A 23,820-nucleotide genomic window follows, 5' to 3' on the forward strand; every position below is an offset into this window, starting at 1 on the left:
ATAAACTTCCTTCTTTTCTTGGAAGTGCCCTGGGCTTCCCTGGCCTCCCATAGCATCAATTCATGAAACCTATTTCTCCAATGCCAGAAGGAGGGTGGTACCACCTGCATCCAGTGTCTAAGTATACATTTTTTCCCTATGGCATAAGCCCTGCATATCAATTGTTCCAAATTCCTATCCGAAATCCCGTAGGCTGTTCTTCTATTTAAAAGTGCTCCTCTCCAGGATGGGAGTATTTTTTGATCAATGATGCTCTCAAGGTATTTATGCACCGCCTTCCAAAATATTTTTACTCTATCGCACCTCCAAAATGCATGCAAAAAGGTATTCCTTCCTCTGTTGCATTTGGAACATTGGGCATCGGGTGTCCACCCCGCTCTCGCTGCTTGTGTTTGTGTCATGTATCCCCTGTGTATTATTCTGTATTGACTCTCCTGCAGCTCCGCCCCCCCCCCACCTGTTTTGGGATATCTATGATCAATTTTGTAAAATTTACTCCCTTCAATTCATATCCCAAGTCTTTACTCCAGGCTGCAGTGAGTGCTTCATAATTGCGAGGTGGGCAAAGCAACAGCAGCGCTTTGTGTAAACTAGATATTGAAACCTGATCGTATGCATCCCCCTTTAAAAATTCTCTACGCTAAGAGAGATCAACTTTTAAACTAGAAACTAGGGGAGGGCTAACAGTCGCTCAGAAGTTCATGGCTTGGAACAAGGTATCTTTAAAAGCTATCATCAAAACAGGGAAGATGGGGCATCCCGATAGCGAGGTTGCAGTACAGACCATAGCAGACCAGGTATCTTTAAATAAAGAGCAGACATATTTTAAAGATTTCAAATTCACTGTCAACTGCTGAGCAAGTTGTAAATAAGAACAACAAATATTGTTTGAAATGTCTGTATGCAAATGCCAGAAGCCTAAGAAATAAGATGGGAGAGTTAGCATATATTTCACTAAATGAAAAAACTAAATAGTAAGCATCTCTGAAACCTGGTGGAAAGAAGATAACCAGTGAAACTCTGTCATACCAAGGTAGAAATTATATTGCAACGATAGGGTGGACGGATTGGTGGAGGGGTAGCATTATTCATTAAGGAGGGCCTTGAATAAGATAGACTAAAAATTCTGCAGGACACAAAACACATCTTGAAATCCCTATGGATAGAAATTCCATGTGTAAAGGGGAAAATTATAGTGATAGGAGTATACTGCTGTCCACTTGGCCGGGATGAACAGACAGATTTAAAAATGTTATCAGAAATTAGGGAGGCTAACAAACTGGGGAACATGATGATAATGTGTGATTTCAGTTATCCCAATATTGACTGGGTAAATGTAATATCAGAGCATGCTAGGGAGGTAAAATTATTTGATGAAATCAAGGACTGCTTTATGGAGCAGCAGGTTCAGGAACCAACAAGAGGAGGAACAATTCTAGACCTAGTCCTTAGTGGAGCACATATGTGGTACAGGAGGTAATGGTTCTGGGGCACTTGATAACGGTGATCGTAACATGATCACATTTGATATAATCTGTGGAAATCCAATACATTAGCATTTAACGTTCAAAAAGGAGACTATGATAAAATGAGGAGAATGGTAAAAAAAAAGACAACTTACAGCAGCTGCAAACATCAAAAGTTCACATCAGGCATGGAAGCTATTCAAAAAATACCATCCTGGAAGTCCAGACTAGATATATTCCATTTATTAAAAAAGGAGGAAGGAAAGCCAAATAGCAGCTAGCATGGTTAAAAAGTGAGGTGAAGGAAGCTATTAGAACTAAAAGAAAATCCTTCAGAAAATGGAAGAAGGATCTGAATGAAAATATTAAGAAACGGCATAAGGAATGGCAAGTCAAATGCAAAGTGCTGATAAGGGAGACTTTGAAAAGAATTTTGTATTGGAGGCAAAAACACATCCTCCCCCGATATTCAGTGCTGTTTAACTGGCCAAGAACGACTCCTGGTTGGTTAAATAGCGTTTAGCTGGCTAATCCCTAATATTCAGCGGGAGATAGCCGGTTAGCACCGATATTCAGTGCTAGGTTAAATGATTAAATAGGGCCACATAAATAGCAGTCCTATCTTTAACCGCTAGGAACTTAACCAGTTGAGTTCCAGTGGCCAGAAATGAAGCTGAATATTCAATGCCGGTCACTGGAAACAGCTCGGCATTGAATATCTGGGGTCAACGCCAACCGTGGGACTTATGCAGGCTGCCTCCTACTGTCTGAATATCAGGCTCATAGTAAAAAAAAAAATGTAGGTATATTAGAAGCAAGAAGCTGTTTAAAAAATCAGTTGGACCACCAGATGACCGAGGGGTAAAAGGGGCACTCGGGGAAGACAAGGCCATAATGGAGAGATTTAAATGAATTCTTTGCTTTGGTCTTAACTGAGGAAGATGTGGGAGAGATACCAGTGCCAGAAATGGTATTCAGTGCTGATGAGTCAGAGAAACTGAATCAAATCTCTGTAAATCTGGAAGATGTAATGGGGCTATTGTTAGTAATATGTAATTTATCTTTAAAATCAAGCATGGTACTGGAAGATTGGAGGGTGGCCAATATAATGCCAATTTTTTCAAAGGGTTCCAGAGGTGATCTGCAAAATGATAGACCAGTGAGCCTCATGTCAGTGCCGGGCAAAATTACTGAGCATATACATAAGCATGGATTAACGAGACAAGGGAAATCTTGCCTCACCATTCTACTAAATTTCTTTGAAGGGGTGAATAAACATGTGGATAAAGGTGAGCTGATCAATATTGTGTATTTGGATTTTCTCCTGAGGAAGTTAGAAAGTAACGGGATAGGAGGTAATTTTCTATTGTGGATTAAAAACTGGTTAAAAGATAGAAAACAGAGAGTAGGGTTAAATGGTCAGTATTCTCAATAGAGAAGGGTAGATAGTGGGGTTCTACTAGGTCTATGCAGGGACTGCTGCTTTTTAAGATATTTATCGAATAGAGACAGACACCTCGAAATCCTGACTGCATCCTTCGAACAGAAAGGCTACAACCCCAAAATAATCTCCAAGAATATTGCCTCCTCCCTCAAAGCACCCAGGGAAAATCTTTTACAGTACAAGGAAAATAAACCCACAGACAGAATCCCCCTTATAGTGACATACATCCCAGAGCTGAAAAAATTAAGAAAAATCATAAAAGATCTACAGCCTATACTCCAGGAGCATGAATTACTGAAAGAAATATTCCCATCCCCACCAGTGCTGGCTTTCCGACAGCCACCCAACTTAAAGCACACGCTTAATTAGAAGTAATCTCCCAACATAGACTAAAATAGAAGAGAATGGCACAGATCCTTGCAATATATCCAGCTGTAAACTATGCCAAAACATTTCACAGGACCCCACGGTCATTCACAAAGGAAAAATATTCAACATTAAGGAATCTTTCACATGCTCATCTTCCAATGTGGTATATATCATTCAGCGTAAAAAATGCAATGAAGGGTGCTACATTGGAGAAACAACTCAGATGCTAAAGAAGATATGTAATTTACATAGACACCATATGAAAAATGCTAGTACCAACCAGCATGTCACCTCAGTGGGGCAACACTTTACAAAACCAGAACACTGTACCGGTGATTTTATGGTAAGAATCCTGATAGGGAACTTTAAATCAATACAGGAACGTAAGACCTTTGAAGTCAGAATAATTAAATATTTTGACACCCACCAGACAGGACTTAACAAAGATCTGGCTTTTCTAGCCCATTATAAACCATAAAATTGTACTGCTTTGTCACCCTCCTATCTCAATGCATATTTCCCTGTCCCTCATCCACCCAACTCTCCCTGTCTCTAACCAGTGGCGTAGAGAGGGCGGCTGACACCCGGGGTGGGTCGCTGCTGCGCACCCCCCCCGGGTGCAGTACGGCGCACGCACCCCCCTCGGAGCGCATTCTTACCACTGGCGCTCCGCCCCAAGTGCACGTCGTCGCTGGGAGCTGCGTTGGCTCCGCTGGTTCCTTGCTCTGTCTCTGCCCCGGAACAGGAAGTAACCTGTTCCGGGGCAGAGAGAGCAGGGAAGCAGCGGAGCCGACACCGCCCCAGTGGCGTGCACCCGGGGCAGACCGCCCCACCGCCCCCCCTTCCTACGCCACTGCGCCTTACCCACCCTCATCCTGTTAGACTCTCACTGAAATGCTTTGATGTTTCACTTATATATACTGTCATCTACCAACATTTGCTTATTTCCGATCTGACGAACAAGGGCTACCTTTGAAAGCTATTAAAAAAATGTATTAAGTTTATGTCCAATAAAAAAGGTATCATCTTATTTTATTTTCCATGTTTTATTTCTATTGATTACCTTTAAAAGTGGACTAACACGGCTACCACATATCTCTACTTAAGATATTTATAAATGATCTAGAGATGAAAATAACAAGTGAGGTAATTAAATTTGTTGATGACACAAAGTTATTCAAAGTTGTTAAATCGCAAAAGAGTCTTATAAGACTATGACATTGGGCATGCAATGGCAGATGGCTTTTAATACGAGCAAGTACAAAGTGATGCATGTGGAAAAGAGGAACCCAAACTATAGGTACATAATGCAAGGTTCCACATTAGGAGTCACCACCCAGGAAAAGGATCTAGGTTTCATCATTAATAATACGTTGAGACCCTCTGCTCAGTGTGTAGCAGTGGCTAAGAAAGCAAATAGAATGTTAGGAATTATTAGGAAAGGAATGGAAAACAACAATGAGAATGTTATAATGCCTTTGTATCGTTCCATGGTTTGACTGCACCTCGAATACTGTGTGCAGTTCTGGTCACCACATCTCAAAAAAGAGTTATAGTGGAATTAGAAAAGGTACAGAGAAGGGCGACAAAAATGATATAGTGGATGGAATGACTTCCCTAAGAGAAAATGCTAAAGTGGCTAGGGTTCTTCAGCTTTGAGAAGACATCTGAGGGGGAGATACAATAGAGATCTATAAAATACTGAGTAGAGTAGAACAGGTAGACGTGAATCGCTTTTTACTCTTTCCAAAAAGACTAGGGGGGGCATGCAATGAAGCTGCTAAGTAGTAAATGTAAAACAAACCAGAGAAAATATTTCTTCATGCAAAGTGTAATTAAACTCTGGAATTCATTGCCAGAGAATGTGGTAAAAGCAGTTAGCAGGGTTTAAAAACGGTTTAGCTAATTTGCTAAAAGCAAAGTCTACAAGCCATTATTAAGATGGACTTGGTAAAATCCACTGCTTATTTCTAGGATAAGCAGCATAAAATCTGTTTTACTGTTTTGGGATCTTGCCAGTACTTGTGATCTGGATTGGCCACTGTTAGAAACAGGATACTGGGCTTGATGGACCTTCAGTTTGTCCCAGTATGGCAATCCTTATGTTCTTAAGTGTGTCTTAGCGTTGAGGAATCCTGAGGGGGAGTTTCCTTGGCATCATGGAGGCCCTGAATTATGTCCAGCATCGTTCCCACTTCAGTGTGACCTGTGCTTTTGTGCCAGCAGAAATGGTGCAGCGGAGCTAGAGAAGCCCTTCCTGCTGCCTGGAGGGTGAGTCCTCTTTTATGTCGGCAAGGGGCAGAGTCAGGTGGCTGGGGATGTGTCAGTCGGTGCTGGGGAATCCAGGAGGGTGGGTTCCAGTTGACGCTGTGGAGGCCACAGGGCTTGCATCCAGTGTTTGTTGCCTCTTTGACATTGGTAGTATTAAGAGGAGCTAGAGGAGCCCTTCCTGCTGCCTAGATGGTGGGACCTCTTTTCCAACAGCAAAGGGCAGAGTCAGGTCGATTCCTGCTCTTCAGGCCAGACAGTGTCAAAGCCTGCCCCATCAGTGGCCTGCCCAACTGGAGTTGATGTAGTGGAGAGGAGGGAGGTTTAAGAAGGGGTGTAAGCTGTGACCATTTGACTACACAGCAGATTGAAGGAGCTGGATGTACTACCTGTGGGCTCCTGGTTGCACTCCTGAAAGGAAGAGATCTCCATCCAAGCTGGGAGAGAGGGCAGCTGAGGAGGAGGAGGTGAGTATGATCTGTCTCCCCTCCATAGTAGCTCCAAGCAGCAGGCTGATGTTTATGGGCAATACCTCTGACAGTATCACTGACCAGGCACTGGGTCTAGAAGAGGCAGAGACCATGAAAGGGGTGGCGCATCAGGCTTCCATTTTTGACAGGCACAGCAGAGATCCTTTTTGTTGAGGGTCATGTTCTCGCTTTCCCTGGGATGGGAGCCACTGACACGATGGGTTTCCACCATTTGATACTCTCATCACCATTAGAACATAGGAATAGTCAGTGGTTCATCTTGCCCGGTATCCTGCTTCCAGCAGTGGCCAATTCAGGTCACAAGTACCTGGCAGAAACTCATTTAGTAGCACCATTCTATGCTACCAATCCCGGGGCAAGCAGTGGCTGCTCCCGTGTCCATCTCAATAAGAGACTATGGACTTTTCCTCCAGGAACTTGTTCAAACCTTTTTAAAACTCAGATGTGCTAACCGCCATTACCACATCCGTTGACAACAAGTTCCAGAGCTTAGCTATTCTTTGCGTGAAAAAATATTTCCTCCTATTTGTTTTAAAAGTATTTCTATGCTACTGCTGTTTCAGATATGGATTAAAGTAGGGTTGGGGGTGTGGGGATCTTGCATACAACTGTTAAATCTGAAAGGATACAAGGATAGTGAGGGAGGAGGGTGTGGGAGGCTTCTCACAAAACAAAAACGGGATCATGTATTATCCAACTTTTTGCTGTATGATGTTTTTGTATATTATTATGTTATACTTGATCACAGTCATGTAATCGCTTGATGTCTTTGTCTAGACTTGCTGTTTAGTTGTTAGATGTTGGGTTTGTTTGATCCTGAATAAAAAAACCTGTTAAACCTTAAAAGTATTTCCATGCAATTTAATTGAGTGTCCCCTAGTCTTTGTACTTCTTGAATGAGTGAAAAATCAGTTTACCTCCATCTGCTCCTCACCACTCAGGATGTTGTAGACCTCAATCATATCCCCCCTCAGCTGTCTGTTTTCCAAAAAAGAACCCTAACCTCTTTAGCCTTTCCTCATATGGGAGCAGTTCCATCCCCTCTATAATTTTGCATTAGAAAAGAGAAGGAAATACTGAAATGAATAAATTAAGTGAAGAAAATAAGAATAAAAGTGGAGGGTAAGAGCATCTGTCCGCGTGGAGAGAATAGATTGAGGAGGAAGTTAGCTGGCTCTTGGGTAAGGACTGCTGGTATATGCCCAATGAGACCTTTTCAAAGGTCTTTCTGAACTGTGGGAGAGTGAGTCTATCCATGGTGCGGCCAGATGATTTCACCTGACTCATCCTTCTTGCCAATAGAGGAACACTCAAAATTCACATTAATTAGCTGCTCTTACAGTATAGATGATAACTGAATATAGTTATGGTTCCAACATTTCATTTTACCCCAAAATATAATCCATTTGTTCTTGCCAACCTAAATGGAAATTTAAAAAAATAATACAATTTCTTTGGGTTGAATAGTGCTTTTATGAAGTTGCAGGTAAAAATAGGCATGTATGCCATGTTACAAATACTTCTTCTTGCTGTCTCTGGGGCAGGGTTTGGAACTACTAGCATACTTGATGCATTTTCAAAAACATGTGTATTTTTCTCAAAAAAGAGTATACACCTAAGTTGGTAGGTGTAAATCTTTGTAGGTGCTTTTTCTGAGATAATTTTATGAAAAAGTTCACATATGCTTTCACACTGAAAATTTGGCAAAGTCTATGGAATGAAAAGTATGTGTGCTACAGAAATTACCCCCTTACTGGATTCAGTTCTATTACGCATATCAGATAAAAAGGCTTTCACTGGTGCTAGAACACAGGAACATGAAATAATCTGTCAGATTCTACTCAAACTATTTCTGTGAGTAAAGAGATTTGCAGTAGTCTAATGACAAGTGAAACATTAGTTTGTAATATTCCGTAAGGTTTGTAGGGCTCACATTTTGTTGTGGGGCAGTAGTTCCCAAACCTTATTAGTTCATGGTGACCCTAGGCTATACATTTCCTCTTAGGTCTTCCTCCTTCCCTCCCTCCCTCCCTCCCCCCCTCCCCCCCCAACTGCATCTTACCTTTGCTGGCATGGAGGCCCAAGCCCCGCCAGCTGTAGAGGTCTGCTGCCAGAGGCCCGAGCTCAATGCTGCCTGAGCAGTGAGGAAGTCAGGGGCATGCTTCAGCCGCTGACACCAACACTCCCGTGCATGCTTATACTAAACATGCACGGCAGTGCTGGCATCAGCAGCTGAAGCATGCTGCCAGCTTCCTCGCTGCTCAGGTGGCATGGAGCTGGGAAGCGGACCTCTTCAGATGACAGGGCTTGGGCATTCCCCGCCAGCCAGCCACAATTTTGGAGGGAGTTTATGCTGCAGCTCCCCTGTGAGTTTGCTACAGTGCACAATTTGTGAACCACTGTTGTAGGGAATGAGCAGGATTTTGTTTTGTAGCTTTTGTAGAAATGTTGACTGACTTAATAGTATTTTGACAGAAGTTTTCCTTTCTCCAAGGCACCACGGGATGCATACAGAGCAAAGAGCTAGGCTCATGCTTGCCCATTTTAGTGCTGCAGCATTCTTAATTACAATTGTTTTTCTTGCAGTCTATAAAATTATATTTTTTTGTTATGACAGTATTGATCAAGTGAATAATTTGCGAGAAATACAAGCACTGAGGCGACTGGGTCCACATCCAAATATTCTTCTCTTGCACGAAGTTATTTTGTAAGTATGCTTCTTTCCTTCCTTGCATCTTGTAGTACGTGCATTTTGCTTCATTATCCCTCCTGTTTACAAAGCTGTGCATCAATACCGACACAGCCCATTCGAAGGAAACGGGCTATGTCGGCATTAGCACACCGGCAGCCATTAGCATGGCTTTGTAAACAGGGGATTATGTAAGGTAATGTAAATAGATGAAACAGCTGATCATATTTTTAATCTATCTGTACATGGAATGTTTGAGAGAATGTTTTTTTTTGTTTTTAATAGTGGAAAACAAATAAATACCATCTTGCTTTAGGAAGCATATCCTTGTTATTGTTATTTGAGCCCCTGAAAAACTGCAACTATTTATTTATACTCATTTCTTCTAAATAGTTAAGGAGAAAATTGGAAAATGCAAACTAGCACAGATAGCTGAGGTGTGTCTGCACTTTTTGAGTTTATCTTGTACGTGAATTAAAGTACCAATATTTATTTTGCAGACTCGGTAGGTTTCTTGAAGGAAAGAGTGACCTTAAGAAAATATTTATCAAACTAAGGGCCCTGTTTACTAAGCTGTGTTATAGGCGCACTAGCGTTTTTAGTGCGCACTAATCCTAGAGACACCCATAGGATATATGGGTGTCTTGATTGGTTAGCACATGCTAAAAATGCTAGCGCACCTTAGTAAACAGGGCCCTATGTAAAAAAAATCCATTTTCCCCATTACTACAGAAACACAATCATTTAAGTCGCTATCTACTAATTTGCAGCAAGGCAGTGGTCTTCGCTAATTTTTAATTTGGGGCTGTTTTGGGTCCAAAAGAGCGAAGGAAAACTGATAATTATCTGCCTACTTTGAACCACAACACCAACCAATGCATGTCAACATCCATCAGTTTTGTTAATGGAGAAGGGTAGATAGTGGGGTGGGTCTGTGCTGGGACCGCTGCTTTTTAACATATTTATAAATGATCTAGAGATGGGAGTAACTAGTGAGGTAATTAAATTTGCTGATGACACAAAGTTATTCAAAGTTGTTAAATTGCGAGAGGATTGTGAAAAATTACAAGAGGATCTTACGAGACTGGGAGATTGGGTGTCTAAATGGGTTTTTTTTATTTTGTTTAATATTTTTATTGACTTTCAAAACATTACAAGAAATAAACAACAACGATACATCAGGAGTTATAAACAATGTGCAAGGCTACTTAGTAAGAAGGTGAGAAAGAGAAGGAAAGAGAAAAAAATGCATGCAAAGTTACTCTTACAAATACATGTGGTCAAAATAAGGTATAAATGGCATTACTAAACAAAGGCCAAATTAAGAGACCTACTGTTGAAGAGCTTTGTACACCAACAATTTTTAGCTCTGGTTAAATTTTAGATTATTGCAACATTGTATATGTAGGTGTACAAGTGTGGTTTTAAAAAAGCTTCAGACAGTTCAAAATTTAGCAATTAGTGTTATCTTTTCATTATGCCAAAATGAACCAATATCACCATATTTTCATAAATTGGTTACTTGTAGTAGTGAGGTTCCATTTTAAATTGGGTTCCATAGTTTTTTGTTCCCTTTATGGGTGTGCTCCAGTCATATTTGCCTGGGTTCTTGTCTCTTCTAAATAGACAACTGGTACAGGGTCAGGCTGTTTTAAATTTCTTCCAGTTGGTTCAGTTAAGTCTATTAGACAGTTAATCTGCATCCTTATCTTATAATAAGAAATAGTTGGGAGCAAGTCCACAGAAAAGAAATTTCGTCCTTATTTAGTCAGTACAAATAGAGAGGGTAAAACAGCATACAACCAAAGTATACAGACAAAAAAAGAGCAACACTGGGCCTTCAAGACTAGGACAACAGGAGTACTTTATTAACAGATGACCCGACACGGGCTGTGTTTCGGCGCCAAATGACGCCTGCCAAATGACGACAAAAAACACACAATTACATATACAAATAAGAAACTGTTCAAACATTTAAATACTCACAATCATAATAATGTTATACTTTAAAAACTATAAAAAAATGTAAAGAAATATAACAAAAGTATAAGCATTACTAAAAACATCATAGACATTTACTTTGTTTAAAAATGGACATAAATAATCCAGAATGATTTATAAATATACAATAAAACATTTATGGAAAAAACAAAAAAATGAATTGTCCATTGAAAGCTTAATATATGCATTTAAATTGTAATCATCATAAATATTGATTTCATTATGAGTGACGCTGAAATCTATAATGGTAATAATGTGTAAAAATAGAATGATTCCTAATGTGTTAATGAAATAATTTGACTCTTTCACATTTGTAATAAAAATGTGATAAAAATAATAATAATTAGGAAATGGAAACATATATATAGTATGATATGTGTCATGATAAAGAGCTTATGAATTGAATAATATGTTTTGTAATCTCATTAATAAAGGAAAATATAAAAAATATATAGAGAGAATATATATAAAAAAATTTCTTACCAGAGTATTGATACTGTAGTGTATGGATAATATAGGTCAAATGCCTATAGAATGAGAGAGGAAGAAAAACGGAAGCTCAGAGAAAGACGATTTTAAAAAGGGGGGGACATATACATCAAATAGCCCAAGGAAAACAGCAAGTGAATTTTGAATTATGAGAAACGTCGTGAATTGCTGGTGATGTATGCTTCCAAATAGTTCAAAAAAGATAGACGAATACAGTTATAAAACTAAGGTTCTCCGAGGACAAGCAGGCTGCTTGTTCTCACTGATGGGTGACGTCCTCGGCAGCCCCTCCAATCGGAATCTTCCTAGCAAAGACCTTTGCTAGCTCTCGCGCGCCCGCGCGCACCGCGCATGCGCGGCCGTCTTCCCGCCCGAAACCGGCTCGAGCCGGCCAGTCTTCTTTCGTCCGCACTCGGTACGGCTGTGTTTTTGTCGTGTCGAGCCCCGGAGAGTCGACCTCGCGCGTCCGTTATCTAAATCGACGTGTTTTTTCTTCGGAAAAGTTTCTTTTCGTTCGGAAAGTGCTCCGGAAACCCCCTTGGGTTTCGTTTGCCCCTTCCCGTGTTTCCAGTTTTTGCCCCGGTAAGTTTTCTTTCGTTGTCGGGGTAGGCCTCTTTTCGGCCTCGGTCGAGATTTTTCTCCCTTAAAGTTTTGGTGCTCCAAATTTGTCATTTCGGATTTTGACTTCGCCGGCGTGATTTTTCCGCCCATGACATCGAAGCCTTCCAGCGGCTTCAAGAAGTGCACCCAGTGCGCCCGGGTAATCTCGCTCACTGATAGGCACTCTTCGTGTCTTCAGTGTCTGGGGGCCGAGCACCGTCCCCAGAACTGTAGTCTGTGTTCCCTCTTACAAAGGCGGACTCAAGTAGCGAGATTGGCCCAGTGGAACGTTTTGTTCTCGGGCTCTTCGTCGGCATCGGCACCGGGGTCATCGTGTGCATCGACGTCATCAGCGTCCAGACCTTCTTCCTTGGCTGCCAGTGCATCGAGTGCATCGAGGCATCGGCCCTCTGCATCGGCGCCGAGACATCGGATAGCTGCATCGACGTCGGTGGTACCGGGACCTCGTCTCCTGATGTCGTCGGACGGTGGTGCATCGAGTGGAGTGCAGGTGAGGGCTGTCCATTCCCCTGCTGGTGGCGGTGAGCCCTCGGGTGGGTCTCCTCCTACCCTGAGGGCTCCTGCGGTACAGCCCCCCCGGGATCGACCCTCTTCGGTCTCGGCCCCGAGGAAGCGACGGATGGATTCTACGTCCTCCTCGTCGGTGCCGGGGAGCTCCGGTGACATGCTTCGGAAGAAGTCGAAGAAGCATCGACACCGGTCCCCTCCCCGCGTCGGCACCGAGAGCTCTGGGTCGCCGAGGGAGTCGGCACCCAGCAGGCATCGGCACCGAGAGGACCGCTCACCCTCTGTTCAGGAGGTGTCGATGCGCTCCACTCTGGACAGCCCGGAACAGCCTCCACGCCCGGAACAGGTTCTGACGTCGACGCCTGCATCGACCTCCATGCCTTTCTCTGCAGCCGCTCTGAACGAGAGCCTCCGGGCCGTTCTCCCAGAGATTCTGGGAGAGCTGTTGCGCCCTACCCCTCCGGTACCGGCGGTGCTTGCGCCTCCGGTACCGTCGAGCGTGGCGCCGGCTGGCCCATCGCCCGGGGTGAGGTCCCCGACGTCGGTACCGCGTGCGGTGCCGACTGCGGCCACCTCCCAGGAGGGCTCCCCGACTACGTCGGCGGAGGGAGCTTCGCCGATGCGGGCGAGGGAGTCTACCTCTCGACGCCCCCATCGTGGACGTGGCTCCACGGAGTCGAGCCGGGCACGGTTACAGACGCAGGTCCGTGAACTTGTGTCTGACACCGAGGGTGAGGCCTCGTGGGAGGAAGAAGAAGACCCCAGATATTTCTCTGACGAGGAGTCTGAGGGTCTACCTTCTGATCCCACTCCCTCTCCTGAAAGACAGCTTTCTCCTCCCGAGAGTCTGTCTTTTGCTTCCTTTGTCCGGGAGATGTCTACGGCCATCCCCTTCCCGGTGGTTGTGGAGGACGAACCCAGGGCTGAAATGTTTGAGCTCCTGGATTATCCTTCTCCACCTAAGGAAGCGTCCACTGTTCCCCTGCACCATGTCCTCAAAAAGACATTGCTGGCGAACTGGACCAAGCCTTTAACTAATCCCCACATCCCCAAGAAGATCGAGTCCCAGTACCGGATCCATGGGGACCCAGAGCTGATGCGCACCCAGTTGCCTCACGACTCTGGAGTTGTGGATCTGGCCCTAAAGAAGGCTAAGAGTTCTAGGGAGCATGCTTCGGCGCCCCCGGGCAAAGACTCTAGAACCTTAGACTCCTTTGGGAGGAAGGCCTACCATTCCTCTATGCTCGTGGCCAAAATTCAGTCTTACCAGCTCTACACGAGCATACACATGCGGAATAATGTGCGACAGTTGGCGGGCTTGGTTGATGCTCTTCCCCCTGAGCAAGCCAAGCCTTTTCAGGAGGTGGTCAGGCAGCTGAAGGCGTGCAGAAAATTCCTGGCCAGAGGAGTTTATGACACTTTTGATGTTGCGTCCAGGGCCGCTGCTCAAGGTGTGGTGATGCGCAGGCTCTCATGGCTGCGTGCCGCCGACCTGGAGAATAGACTCCAGCAGCGGATTGCGGACTCGCCTTGCCGTGCGGACAACATTTTTGGAGAAAAAGTCGAGCAGGTGGTAGAGTCTCTCCACCAGCGGGACACCGCATTCGACAAGTTCTCCCGCCGGCAGCCTTCAGCTTCTACCTCTACAGGTAGACGATTTTTTCGGGGGAAGGAAGACTGTTCCCTATACTTCTGGTAAGCGTAGGTACAATCCTCCTTCCCGACAGCCTGCGGCCCAGGCTAAGCCCCAGCGCGCTCGCTCTCGTCAGCAGCGTGCGCCTCAGCAAGGCCCCGCGGCTCCCCAGCAAAAGCAAGGGGCGAGCTTTTGACTGGCTCCAGCAGAGCATAGCCGACATCCAAGTGTCAGTGTCGGGCGACCTGCCAGTCGGAGGGAGGTTGGAAGCTTTTCACCAAAGGTGGCCTCTCATAACCTCCGATCAGTGGGTTCTGCAAATAGTCCGGCAAGGATACACCCTCAATTTGGCCTCCAAACCTCCAAATTGTCCACCGGGAGCTCAGTCTTACAGCTTCCAGCACAAGCAGGTACTTGCAGAGGAACTCTCCGCCCTTCTCAGCGCCAATGCGGTCGAGCCCGTGCCATCCGGGCAAGAAGGGCTGGGATTCTATTCCAGGTACTTCCTTGTGGAAAAGAAAACAGGGGGGATGCGTCCCATCCTAGACCTAAGGGCCCTGAACAAATATCTCGTAAAAGAAAGGTTCAGGATGCTTTCCCTGGGCACCCTTCTCCCCATGATTCAGCAAAACGATTGGCTATGCTCTCTGGACTTAAAGGATGCCTACACACACATCCCGATACTGCCAGCTCACAGACAGTATCTGCGATTTCAGTTGGGCACACGCCACTTCCAGTACTGTGTGCTACCCTTTGGGCTCGCCTCTGCGCCCAGGGTGTTCACAAAGTGCCTAGCTGTAGTAGCAGCGGCACTTCGCAGGCTGGGGGTGCATGTGTTCCCATATCTCGACGATTGGCTGGTGAAGAACACATCCGAGGCAGGAGCCCTGCAGTCCATGCAGATGACTATTCGCCTCCTGGAGCTACTGGGGTTTGTGATAAATTACCCAAAGTCCCATCTTCTCCCAGTACAGAAACTCGAATTCATAGGAGCTCTGCTGGATTCTCGGACGGCCCGCGCCTATCTCCCAGAGACGAGAGCCAACAACTTGTTGTCCCTCGTCTCGCGGGTGCGAGCGTCCCAGCAGATCACAGCTCGGCAGATGTTGAGATTGCTGGGCCACATGGCCTCCACAGTCCATGTGACTCCCATGGCCCATCTTCACATGAGATCTGCTCAGTGGACCCTAGCCTCCCAGTGGTTTCAGGCTGCTGGGGGTCTAGAAGACGTGATCCACCTGTCCACGAGTTTTCTCGAATCCCTGTATTGGTGGACAATCTGGTCCAATTTGACTCTGGGACGTCCTTTCCAAATTCCTCAGCCACAAAAAGTGCTGACAACGGATGCGTCTCTCCTGGGATGGGGAGCTCATGTCGATGGGCTTCACACCCAAGGAAGCTGGTCCCTCCAGGAACGCGGTCTACAGATCAATCTCCTGGAGTTGCGAGCGATCTGGAACGCTCTGAAGGCTTTCAGAGATCGGCTGTCCCATCAAATTATCCAAATTCAGACAGACAACCAGGTTGCCATGTACTATGTCAACAAGCAGGGGGGCACCAGATCTCGCCCCCTGTGTCAGGAAGCTGTCAACATGTGGCTCTGGGCTCGCCGTCTCGGCATGGTGCTCCAAGCCACATATCTGGCAGGCGTAAACAACAGTCTGGCCGACAGATTGAGCAGGATTATGCAACCTCACGAATGGTCGCTCAACTCCAGTGTGGTGCGCCAGATCTTCCAAGTGTGGGGCACCCCCTTGGTGGATCTCTTCGCATCTCGAGTGAACCACAAAGTCCCTCAGTTCTGTTCCAGGCTTCAGGCCCCCGGCAGACTGGCATCGGATGCCTTCCTCCTGGATTGGGGGGAGGGCCTGCTGTATGCTTATCCTCCCATTCCTCTGGTGGGGAAGACTTTGTTGAAACTCAAACAAGACCGAGGCACCATGATTCTGATTGCTCCTTTTTGGCCGCGTCAGATCTGGTTCCCTCTTTTTCTGGAGTTATCCTCCGAAGAACCGTGGAGATTGGAGTGTTTTCCGACCCTCATCATGCAGAACGAAGGGGCTCTTCTGCATCCCAGCCTCCGGTCCCTGGCTCTCACGGCCTGGATGTTGAGAGCGTAGACTTTGCCTCTTTGGGTCTGTCAGAGGGTGTCTCCCGCGTCTTGCTTGCTTCCAGGAAGGATTCCACCAAGAGGAGTTACTTCTTTCTGTGGAGGAGGTTTGCCGTCTGGTGTGACAGCAAGGCCCTAGCTCCTCGCTCTTGTCCTACACAGACCCTGCTTGAATACCTTCTGCACTTGTCTGAGTCTGGTCTCAAGACCAACTCTGTAAGAGTTCACCTTAGCGCAATCAGTGCATACCATTACCATGTGGAAGGTAAGCCGATCTCGGGACAGCCTTTAGTTGTTCGCTTCATGAGAGGTTTGCTTTTGTCAAAGCCCCCTGTCAAGCCTCCTACAGTGTCATGGGATCTCAATGTCGTTCTCACCCAGCTGATGAAACCTCCTTTTGAGCCACTGAATTCCTGCCATCTGAGGTACTTGACCTGGAAGGTCATTTTCTTGGTGGCAGTTACTTCAGCTCGTAGGGTCAGTGAGCTTCAGGCCCTGGTAACCCAGGCCCCTTACACCAAATTTCATCATAACAGAGTAGTCCTCCGCACTCACCCTAAGTTCTTGCCAAAGGTCGTGTCGGAGTTCCATCTGAACCAGTCAATTGTCTTGCCAACATTTTTTCCCCGTCCTCATTCCTGCCCTGCTGAACGTCAGCTGCACACATTGGACTGCAAGAGAGCATTGGCCTTCTACCTGGAGCGGACACAGCCCCACAGACAGTCCGCCCAATTGTTTGTTTCTTTTGATCCCAATAGGAGGGGAGTGGCTGTAGGGAAACGCACCATATCCAATTGGCTAGCAGATTGCATTTCCTTCACTTACGCCCAGGCGGGGCTGGCTCTTGAGGGTCATGTCACGGCTCATAATGTTAGAGCCATGGCTGCGTCGGTAGCCCACTTGAAGTCAGCCTCCATTGAAGAAATTTGCAAAGCTGCGACGTGGTCATCTGTCCACACATTCACATCTCATTACTGCCTGCAGCAGGATACCCGACGCGACAGTCGGTTCGGGCAGTCAGTTCTTCAGAACCTGTTTGGTCTTTAGGATCCAACTCCACCCCCCGAGGGCCCTGTTTGTTCTGTTCCAGGCTGCACTCTCAGTTAGTTGGTAAATTTTTTAGGTCAATCTCAGTTATGTCCTCGCCGTTGCGAGGCCCAATTGACCATGGTTGTTGTTTTGAGTGAGCCTGGGGGCTAGGGATACCCCATCAGTGAGAACAAGCAGCCTGCTTGTCCTCGGAGAAAGCGAATGCTACATACCTGGAGAAGGTATTCTCCGAGGACAGCAGGCTGATTGTTCTCACAAACCCGCCCGCCTCCCCTTTGGAGTTGTGTCTTCCCTTGAAGTGTATTGTCTTGCTACATACTGGACTGGCCGGCTCGAGCCGGTTTCGGGCGGGAAGACGGCCGCGCATGCGCGGTGCGCGCGGGCGCGCGAGAGCTAGCAAAGGTCTTTGCTAGGAAGATTCCGATTGGAGGGGCTGCCGAGGACGTCACCCATCAGTGAGAACAATCAGCCTGCTGTCCTCGGAGAATACCTTCTACAGGTATGTAGCATTCGCTTTGCTGGTAACGAGCTCATTTAATCATAACTTATTCTAAACGTCCGACTATGAGAGCCATGGTTCTATACCAAAAGTGTAAAAACTGTCCAAGTTGAGAAGCCTCAATAAAGTAAATCTGCTTACCTCAACACATCAAAGTGTGCGCTGCAACGCAAAAAACGGGCTCTAGCAAAGAGTCTTCTCCTGTGCACCAGTAATCGGTGAAAGCGATCGGGCGTCTAAAGCAACTGCCTTTATTAACATGAAAAAGCGCCAAATGGAGATGACGTGGAGGAAGACAGTACTAGCGTGATGATGTAATGACGTCGTGACGTAATGGCTGTGCTGGCGTCATGAGGAGTGGCTGTATATATTTAGATACTTGAACAAGATCTTGAAAAGTATGAATGAGTAACGTAATGCAGATGCACAAAATAGTTTCTAAAATGAATGAATGGCTCGTTATTTTGAACTTGTTATCTTACATATTATGGGGATGACGTATGACCCTAAATATGTAATGACATAAAACATTGAGGGATATTATGTACGTCTGTTAATTTAAATATAGCATACATTGATAAATTGCATCATCAAAATAATAAATTTCATGATGAATTTAAAATTAATTAAAATTAAACTAATTCAGAATTAAATTGAACCCAATGCCGGGCTATATTCGGTTGCCAGAATTGAATATCCACTTTTTTAAAGCAAGCTAGTGCATGCCCAGTTAACTCGATATTCAGAGCTAACTGACCATTCATTAGCACATAAAGATAGGACTGTTATTTATGGAGACTTATGCACTAACACTGGTCGGTTAGCATTGAATATCGGGAGTTAACTGGACGTGATGTGAGCCCTTGAGCCCAGGCCGAGGCCTAGTATAGGATTTTGTCCAAGGCCTAGGGTAGACCGAACAGGCCATACACACCACCCCAGCCACCAAGCCCTGCACACACACAACAGCCAATAGGCATCACCAGAAAATGAGAGATAGAGCATACAGGCGGGCCTCACAGCCGATCGGGAACCCACTCCCGCAGAGTCCAAGCAAGCGGGCCTCACGGCTGACTGGGAACCCAGTCACGCTCTGGGAAGGGAGAAAGAACAATGCAGAGTCCCCCAAGGGACCGATGCACAAGCAGTGCACACAGTGCAGGGTAGAGACACAAGGGAAAAGGTGAGAGTCTTAAGCCTCTAAAGGTATACACAAGGCTGTGCCACGGGGCGATCAAGAATACAGGAAGCCGCAGAAGGGAACACTCTTTCCTGTTATGAGTTGGAAAGTACGGGGTACAAATGTAACAAACAAATAAATAAATAAAAAGGGAACCAACTATAGAAATACACTCTAGGCTGAACCATCCAGCACTCAGAGAAAGGGGAAGCCACTCAAAGGAATACTCTAAGGTGTGCCACTAGGCACTCAAGGGAACTAGGCTGCACCTACAGCATGCAAAGATACAGGAAGCCCCACAAGGGAACACACTAGGCTGTACCATCCAGCACACAAAGGTAAAGGGAAAACCACCTATAAGAATACACACAACTGGCTCCACAACAGACAAGGGAAAAGGGAACTGCAATAGGAATATACAGGGCAGTGCCACACAGTACACAAGGCAAAGGGAAGTGTAAGCCAGCAGAGGAAGCTTCCTTGACACATACAGACCAGGAAAGGAACACTGCCCACTGGAAACAGGAGACAGATTCATCAAAGAAAGAGAACTAAAACAAACAAACAGGAGCAAAATACAGGGACAAGGGGAACTGCCAACGGAGACAGAATCACAGGGAGCAGAGCCAAAGCTCAGCACAACAAAGGGAACACAGGGAGAGAGAGAAAACTAAACAAACAAACAAACAAACAAACAGAAACAATACAAGGCACAAGCTTACCACAGACAGCACAACGTTAGGGAAGCAGAAAGCAGACCAGGTGTAGTGAAGTGAGGCAATCAAGATCATGCTGGGAATACCCAGCACACACACACAGAATAAACAAGCACCAGGAGAAAGGCTAAACTCCAACGTAAACACAAGCGCCCAAGCACAGGCTGGCTTCAGCTGAGCAAACAAAGCAATCAACTTTGATGATGGAATTGTTGCCTACTTTTATTAGGTGTTCTTTGATATTCACACTGATGTTTTGATATTCACACTGATGTTTCGCATGTTGAATCATCAATAAAATTGTTGCAGTATAAAAGTGGCAGGTGAAGGAGAGCCAATGCGAGTTCTTAACTTGACAGAATTATTGGAGAGCTCTTCTGATATGGTTTCAAGAGCTAACAATATCCACCCTTGCTTAGGACCCCAACAGGGCTTGGGTTCTGCATCTGTATTTCTGCTATAAGGATCAGAGGATTTTGGGACATAAAATACTTGTATTTCCTGACCTATCCAGGGCCAAACAAAGGAGAAGAAAGGCTTTTTGGCCTTTAAGCCCCAAATTTTGGCTCTGGGAGGAACATTTTTCCTTCAATATCTATATGTGTATTGTAAATATTGAGTCTAAGAATTGTGTTTATGGACCTGATTCTCCTAAATAATTTTTTGGATGCAAGGAATTTGTTGGTTCCTATTGTTATGTTCTCACCTATTTCGGTAAGTAATGCAATGTAAGTTGTTTACTCTTTTGAATAATTATCTGCTGATACAGGCTCAGGAAAAGATTTCGTTTATTCTCTTTTATTTTCCTGATAATGGAGGGTTACCCTCAAGACATTGGTTTGTTCACTTGAATCAAACCACTTAACTTCGGAAGGTTCCCAAAAATGTTTAAAATTGTTTTCATGGAGGAAGTGACGTCACCACCTGAAATGGCTGCCTGAGCCACGAGCTCTGATCAGCCCCAAGCAATCAGGAAACCCACTGCATAAAGATTTAACAAGTGTGACTGAAAAACGCATGAAAACAGCGTTTAAAGCTAGGGGTAAGTGATATATGATGACTTCGAAAGCCCCAGCAGTCGATTTACAAACTTTTGCATATACGGGCCCAGCCGCGAGCTCGACTACACCAGCCCCCGAACATCGCCAGCCCGAATCCCGAGGGGGAAGTCCCTCGCCGCTCTCCCCGTCGTTGTTCGCCACGGGGGAGGGACGGGTCCCGGAGGACACAAATATGCAAGAAATCCGGGGTTGGTTACAAGAGATAAAAACGGAGATAATTACAGCAGTACGGGCGGACATCGCTGCGATGGGGGCGGAGCTACGCGGAGAAATAGGCGCGCTGGGCCTACGAGTAGCCGAGATAGAAGACCGCTTGGATGAGCAAACGGAATTAATTCAGACACTCGATTCCCAACAACGTGAGGCCCGGCACGACACCCAACAAGTCTGGGATAAAATAGAAGACCTTGAGAATCGGAGCCGCCGATGCAACGTGCGATTTTGTGGTCTCCCAGACACACCACACTATACGGATTGTGAGCAGACAGTTCAAAAAAAACGCGAGTGCGCTGCTCCAGAACATTCAAGTTACAAGAGACCCTGCTACAATCCAGCTGGTGCGTGCCCACAGAGCCCTAGGAACTATAACATCAAACCGCCCAAAGGATATTATCGCATGTTTCAGCGATTTTAAATTAAAAGAACAGATCATGCAGGCATCGCGCTCCACGCCAGGATTTGAATGGGATTCGTATCATATTGAATGCTACCAAGACCTGGCTGCGGCTACCTTGAAAAGAAGGGCAGAGCTCCGGCCTTTCACGAGATTTTTGGCAGACAAGGGGATTAAATATCGTTGGGGCCACCCCTTTGTGTTGCAGTTCTACAAGGAGGGGAAGCAGTGCCAAATACGAGATATTGCAGAGGCAGCACACATCTTTCCGGAAGCAGGCCCCAGCGGAGACATTAATACTCCCAGGAAATGTGTATCATCAATTGGAGACAGACCAAGATGGCAGCGGGTCACAGCGGGAAAAGGCCGGCTACAGCTGCAGCACTCTGACACTCAATTAAGAAGGCCTGAAGATAAAGCAAAGAAATGACTAGAACAGACACAATAATGTTTGCTCCCAGCCATAAGTTGCAAGAGAATGACTGTAAGATTGAATCTTGTACTGTGATGACCATTTGCTATATATATATTTCTATGCGAAATAAGCGCCTTTCAGTTGCGCATCTAGCATTAATTTGCTCTAAGCAGTGGGGCTCAAATTGTTAATAGATAATATGTTGGGGGGTGGGTCACTTCCCTCTATGACATCCTTATGTTGTTGCTACGGGGATGTCTTAAAAGGGGATGGGAGGGCAAGGGAGTTTTTAGTTGGGGGGAGATTAGCTCAGATTCGATATTACTTGAAGGTTAGGGAGCAGGACTCTCAAGAGGGGATAGATCAGAGGATTGGGAAAGGAAGAGGGATAGAAGAGATTGTCACACAATTGAGATGAGTATTGTAAATTGCATGACCCTTAATGTAAAGGGACTTAATTCCCCAGGAAAGAGGCACCTCATGTTTCAGGAGATAAAACGTCTCCATGCAGATATAACATTTATCCAAGAGACCCATTTACTACAGAAGGCAGAGCGTTTGTGTAGTACTATGAAATCGCAGCAAGTATTTTTTGCATCATGTCTCACAAAAAGAAAAAAGAATGGAGTCCTGATAGTATTATCTAATAAATATCCCTGGCAGGGAGGTCACGTGATGGTCTGAGAGAGGAAGTCGCATTTGTCTTCTCTCCGGGGCTCCCCCTTCTACATTCCCCGTAAAACGAGAAAAAAACCGAACGAAAAAAACTGCAAAACGTAAGCTTACCTAGCGCACATACATGGATCTCTTTGTAACAAAAGAAACCCGGGCTTCAACGGCGAAATCGGCGAAAAAAACGGCCGAGAAACATCGAGGGACGGAAGAATCCAAGATGGCGCCTAGCCCGATCCCTGAGCGCCCTCCACAATTTCACCCGCTACAGCTCCAACAAATTACAGAAGCGGTGAGAGAGGCTTTGAAACTGGAGCTGGCAAAGTTATCCGACCAGATAGCGGGAGTAGAATCGCTACTGGGGGACACAACGAGGAGGACGGGGGAGCTTGAATTACGGGTGTCAGAGCTGGAGGATTCAAGCACGGGCAGAGGAACACAACTGCAGGATTTACAAAATTTGCTGCGAGCCCAGGCAAAGCATTTAGATGACTTAGAAAACAGGTCTCGCAGGTCTAACCTGCGCCTGATTGGAATCCCCGAATCAATATCAGATCGAGCTTTGCCCATACAATTGGAGAGTTGGCTTAAATCTGAGTTTGCCCTGTCTGATAGCAATGGGCCTCTGTGTTTGTAGAGAGCACACCGTCTGGGCAGGAGAATTGAAGGGGGAAACAGACCGAGAGTAGTCATCATAAAAGTCCATAATTTTCTACACAAAGAAGAAATTCTGAGAGGTGCTAGATCCAAATGGGACTCACTTACATTTGATGGATCAACAGTAAAAATCTTCCAGGACTATTCAGCCGCCCTACAGGAGCGCAGGAAAGCATTTGGACCTCTGTGCCGCCACTTGGCAGCGAAAAACCAAAGATTCATGCTATTGTACCCAGCTCAGCTTAAAGTATTGGAACAAGGGGGCTGGAAGATGTATCACTCTCCAGAAGAGGCCCAGACCCTCCTACGGGACAATTCTACATCCTCCCCTGGCCATAATGGCTGAAAGGGGCATGCATGAACAGGTAGCAGGTTGTGCTGGTATCAGGATGCAGGTGCGCTGCAGCTGCAACGCAGCTAGAGCAAATCTTGCACAAAGTTATAACATGGTTAAATGTTATGGAGTTAATTTGGATCTGTATGTTTGCAGATGTGTTGATTTGAAGTATATTAATGTAATTCTAACTCAGCTAGGCTGAAAGATTGTAAAGAGAAAAAGGGGATGGGAGAGGGGGGCCCCTACCATTAACTGACCGGAGCTCTCCTAGTAGATGTTGCGAAAGGAGAGGTCAAAGGTGATAAGGGGGGGAGGAATAAAGGGTAGGGGGGGAAGTTTGGGAGGAGGGAGGGTGGAGGAGAAGGGGGAAGGGGAAGTTACAGAAAAGAAGGGGATTGGATGCACGGGGAAAGTCCATGAGATATCTGGGGATAGAGCGGGGAGGCTCGGGTGGAGCTGGGCACTGGAGTCCCCCAATCCTTTAACGCAGTTTGATAACAATGGAAATAACTTTACTCAGGAAAGGGGGGTG

The 23,820-nt window shown here is 45.8% G+C and overlaps 1 protein-coding gene across 2 annotated transcripts in view; it reads left to right on the plus strand.

Annotated features, from left to right (window-relative positions):
* MOK (MOK protein kinase) overlaps positions 1–23,820 on the plus strand; it is a 119,710-nt gene that overhangs the window by 9,842 nt on the left and 86,048 nt on the right. For both annotated transcript variants that reach the window (XM_030214570.1, XM_030214571.1), the window contains exon 3: positions 8,656–8,745. In XM_030214570.1, coding sequence (XP_030070430.1) covers positions 8,656–8,745 — 90 coding nt within the window. The remainder of the gene's footprint in view (positions 1–8,655; positions 8,746–23,820) is intronic.

The sequence above is a fragment of the Microcaecilia unicolor genome, chromosome 9 (genome assembly GCF_901765095.1).
Source record: "Microcaecilia unicolor chromosome 9, aMicUni1.1, whole genome shotgun sequence".
In the NCBI taxonomy this organism is placed as follows: domain Eukaryota; kingdom Metazoa; phylum Chordata; class Amphibia; order Gymnophiona; family Siphonopidae; genus Microcaecilia; species Microcaecilia unicolor.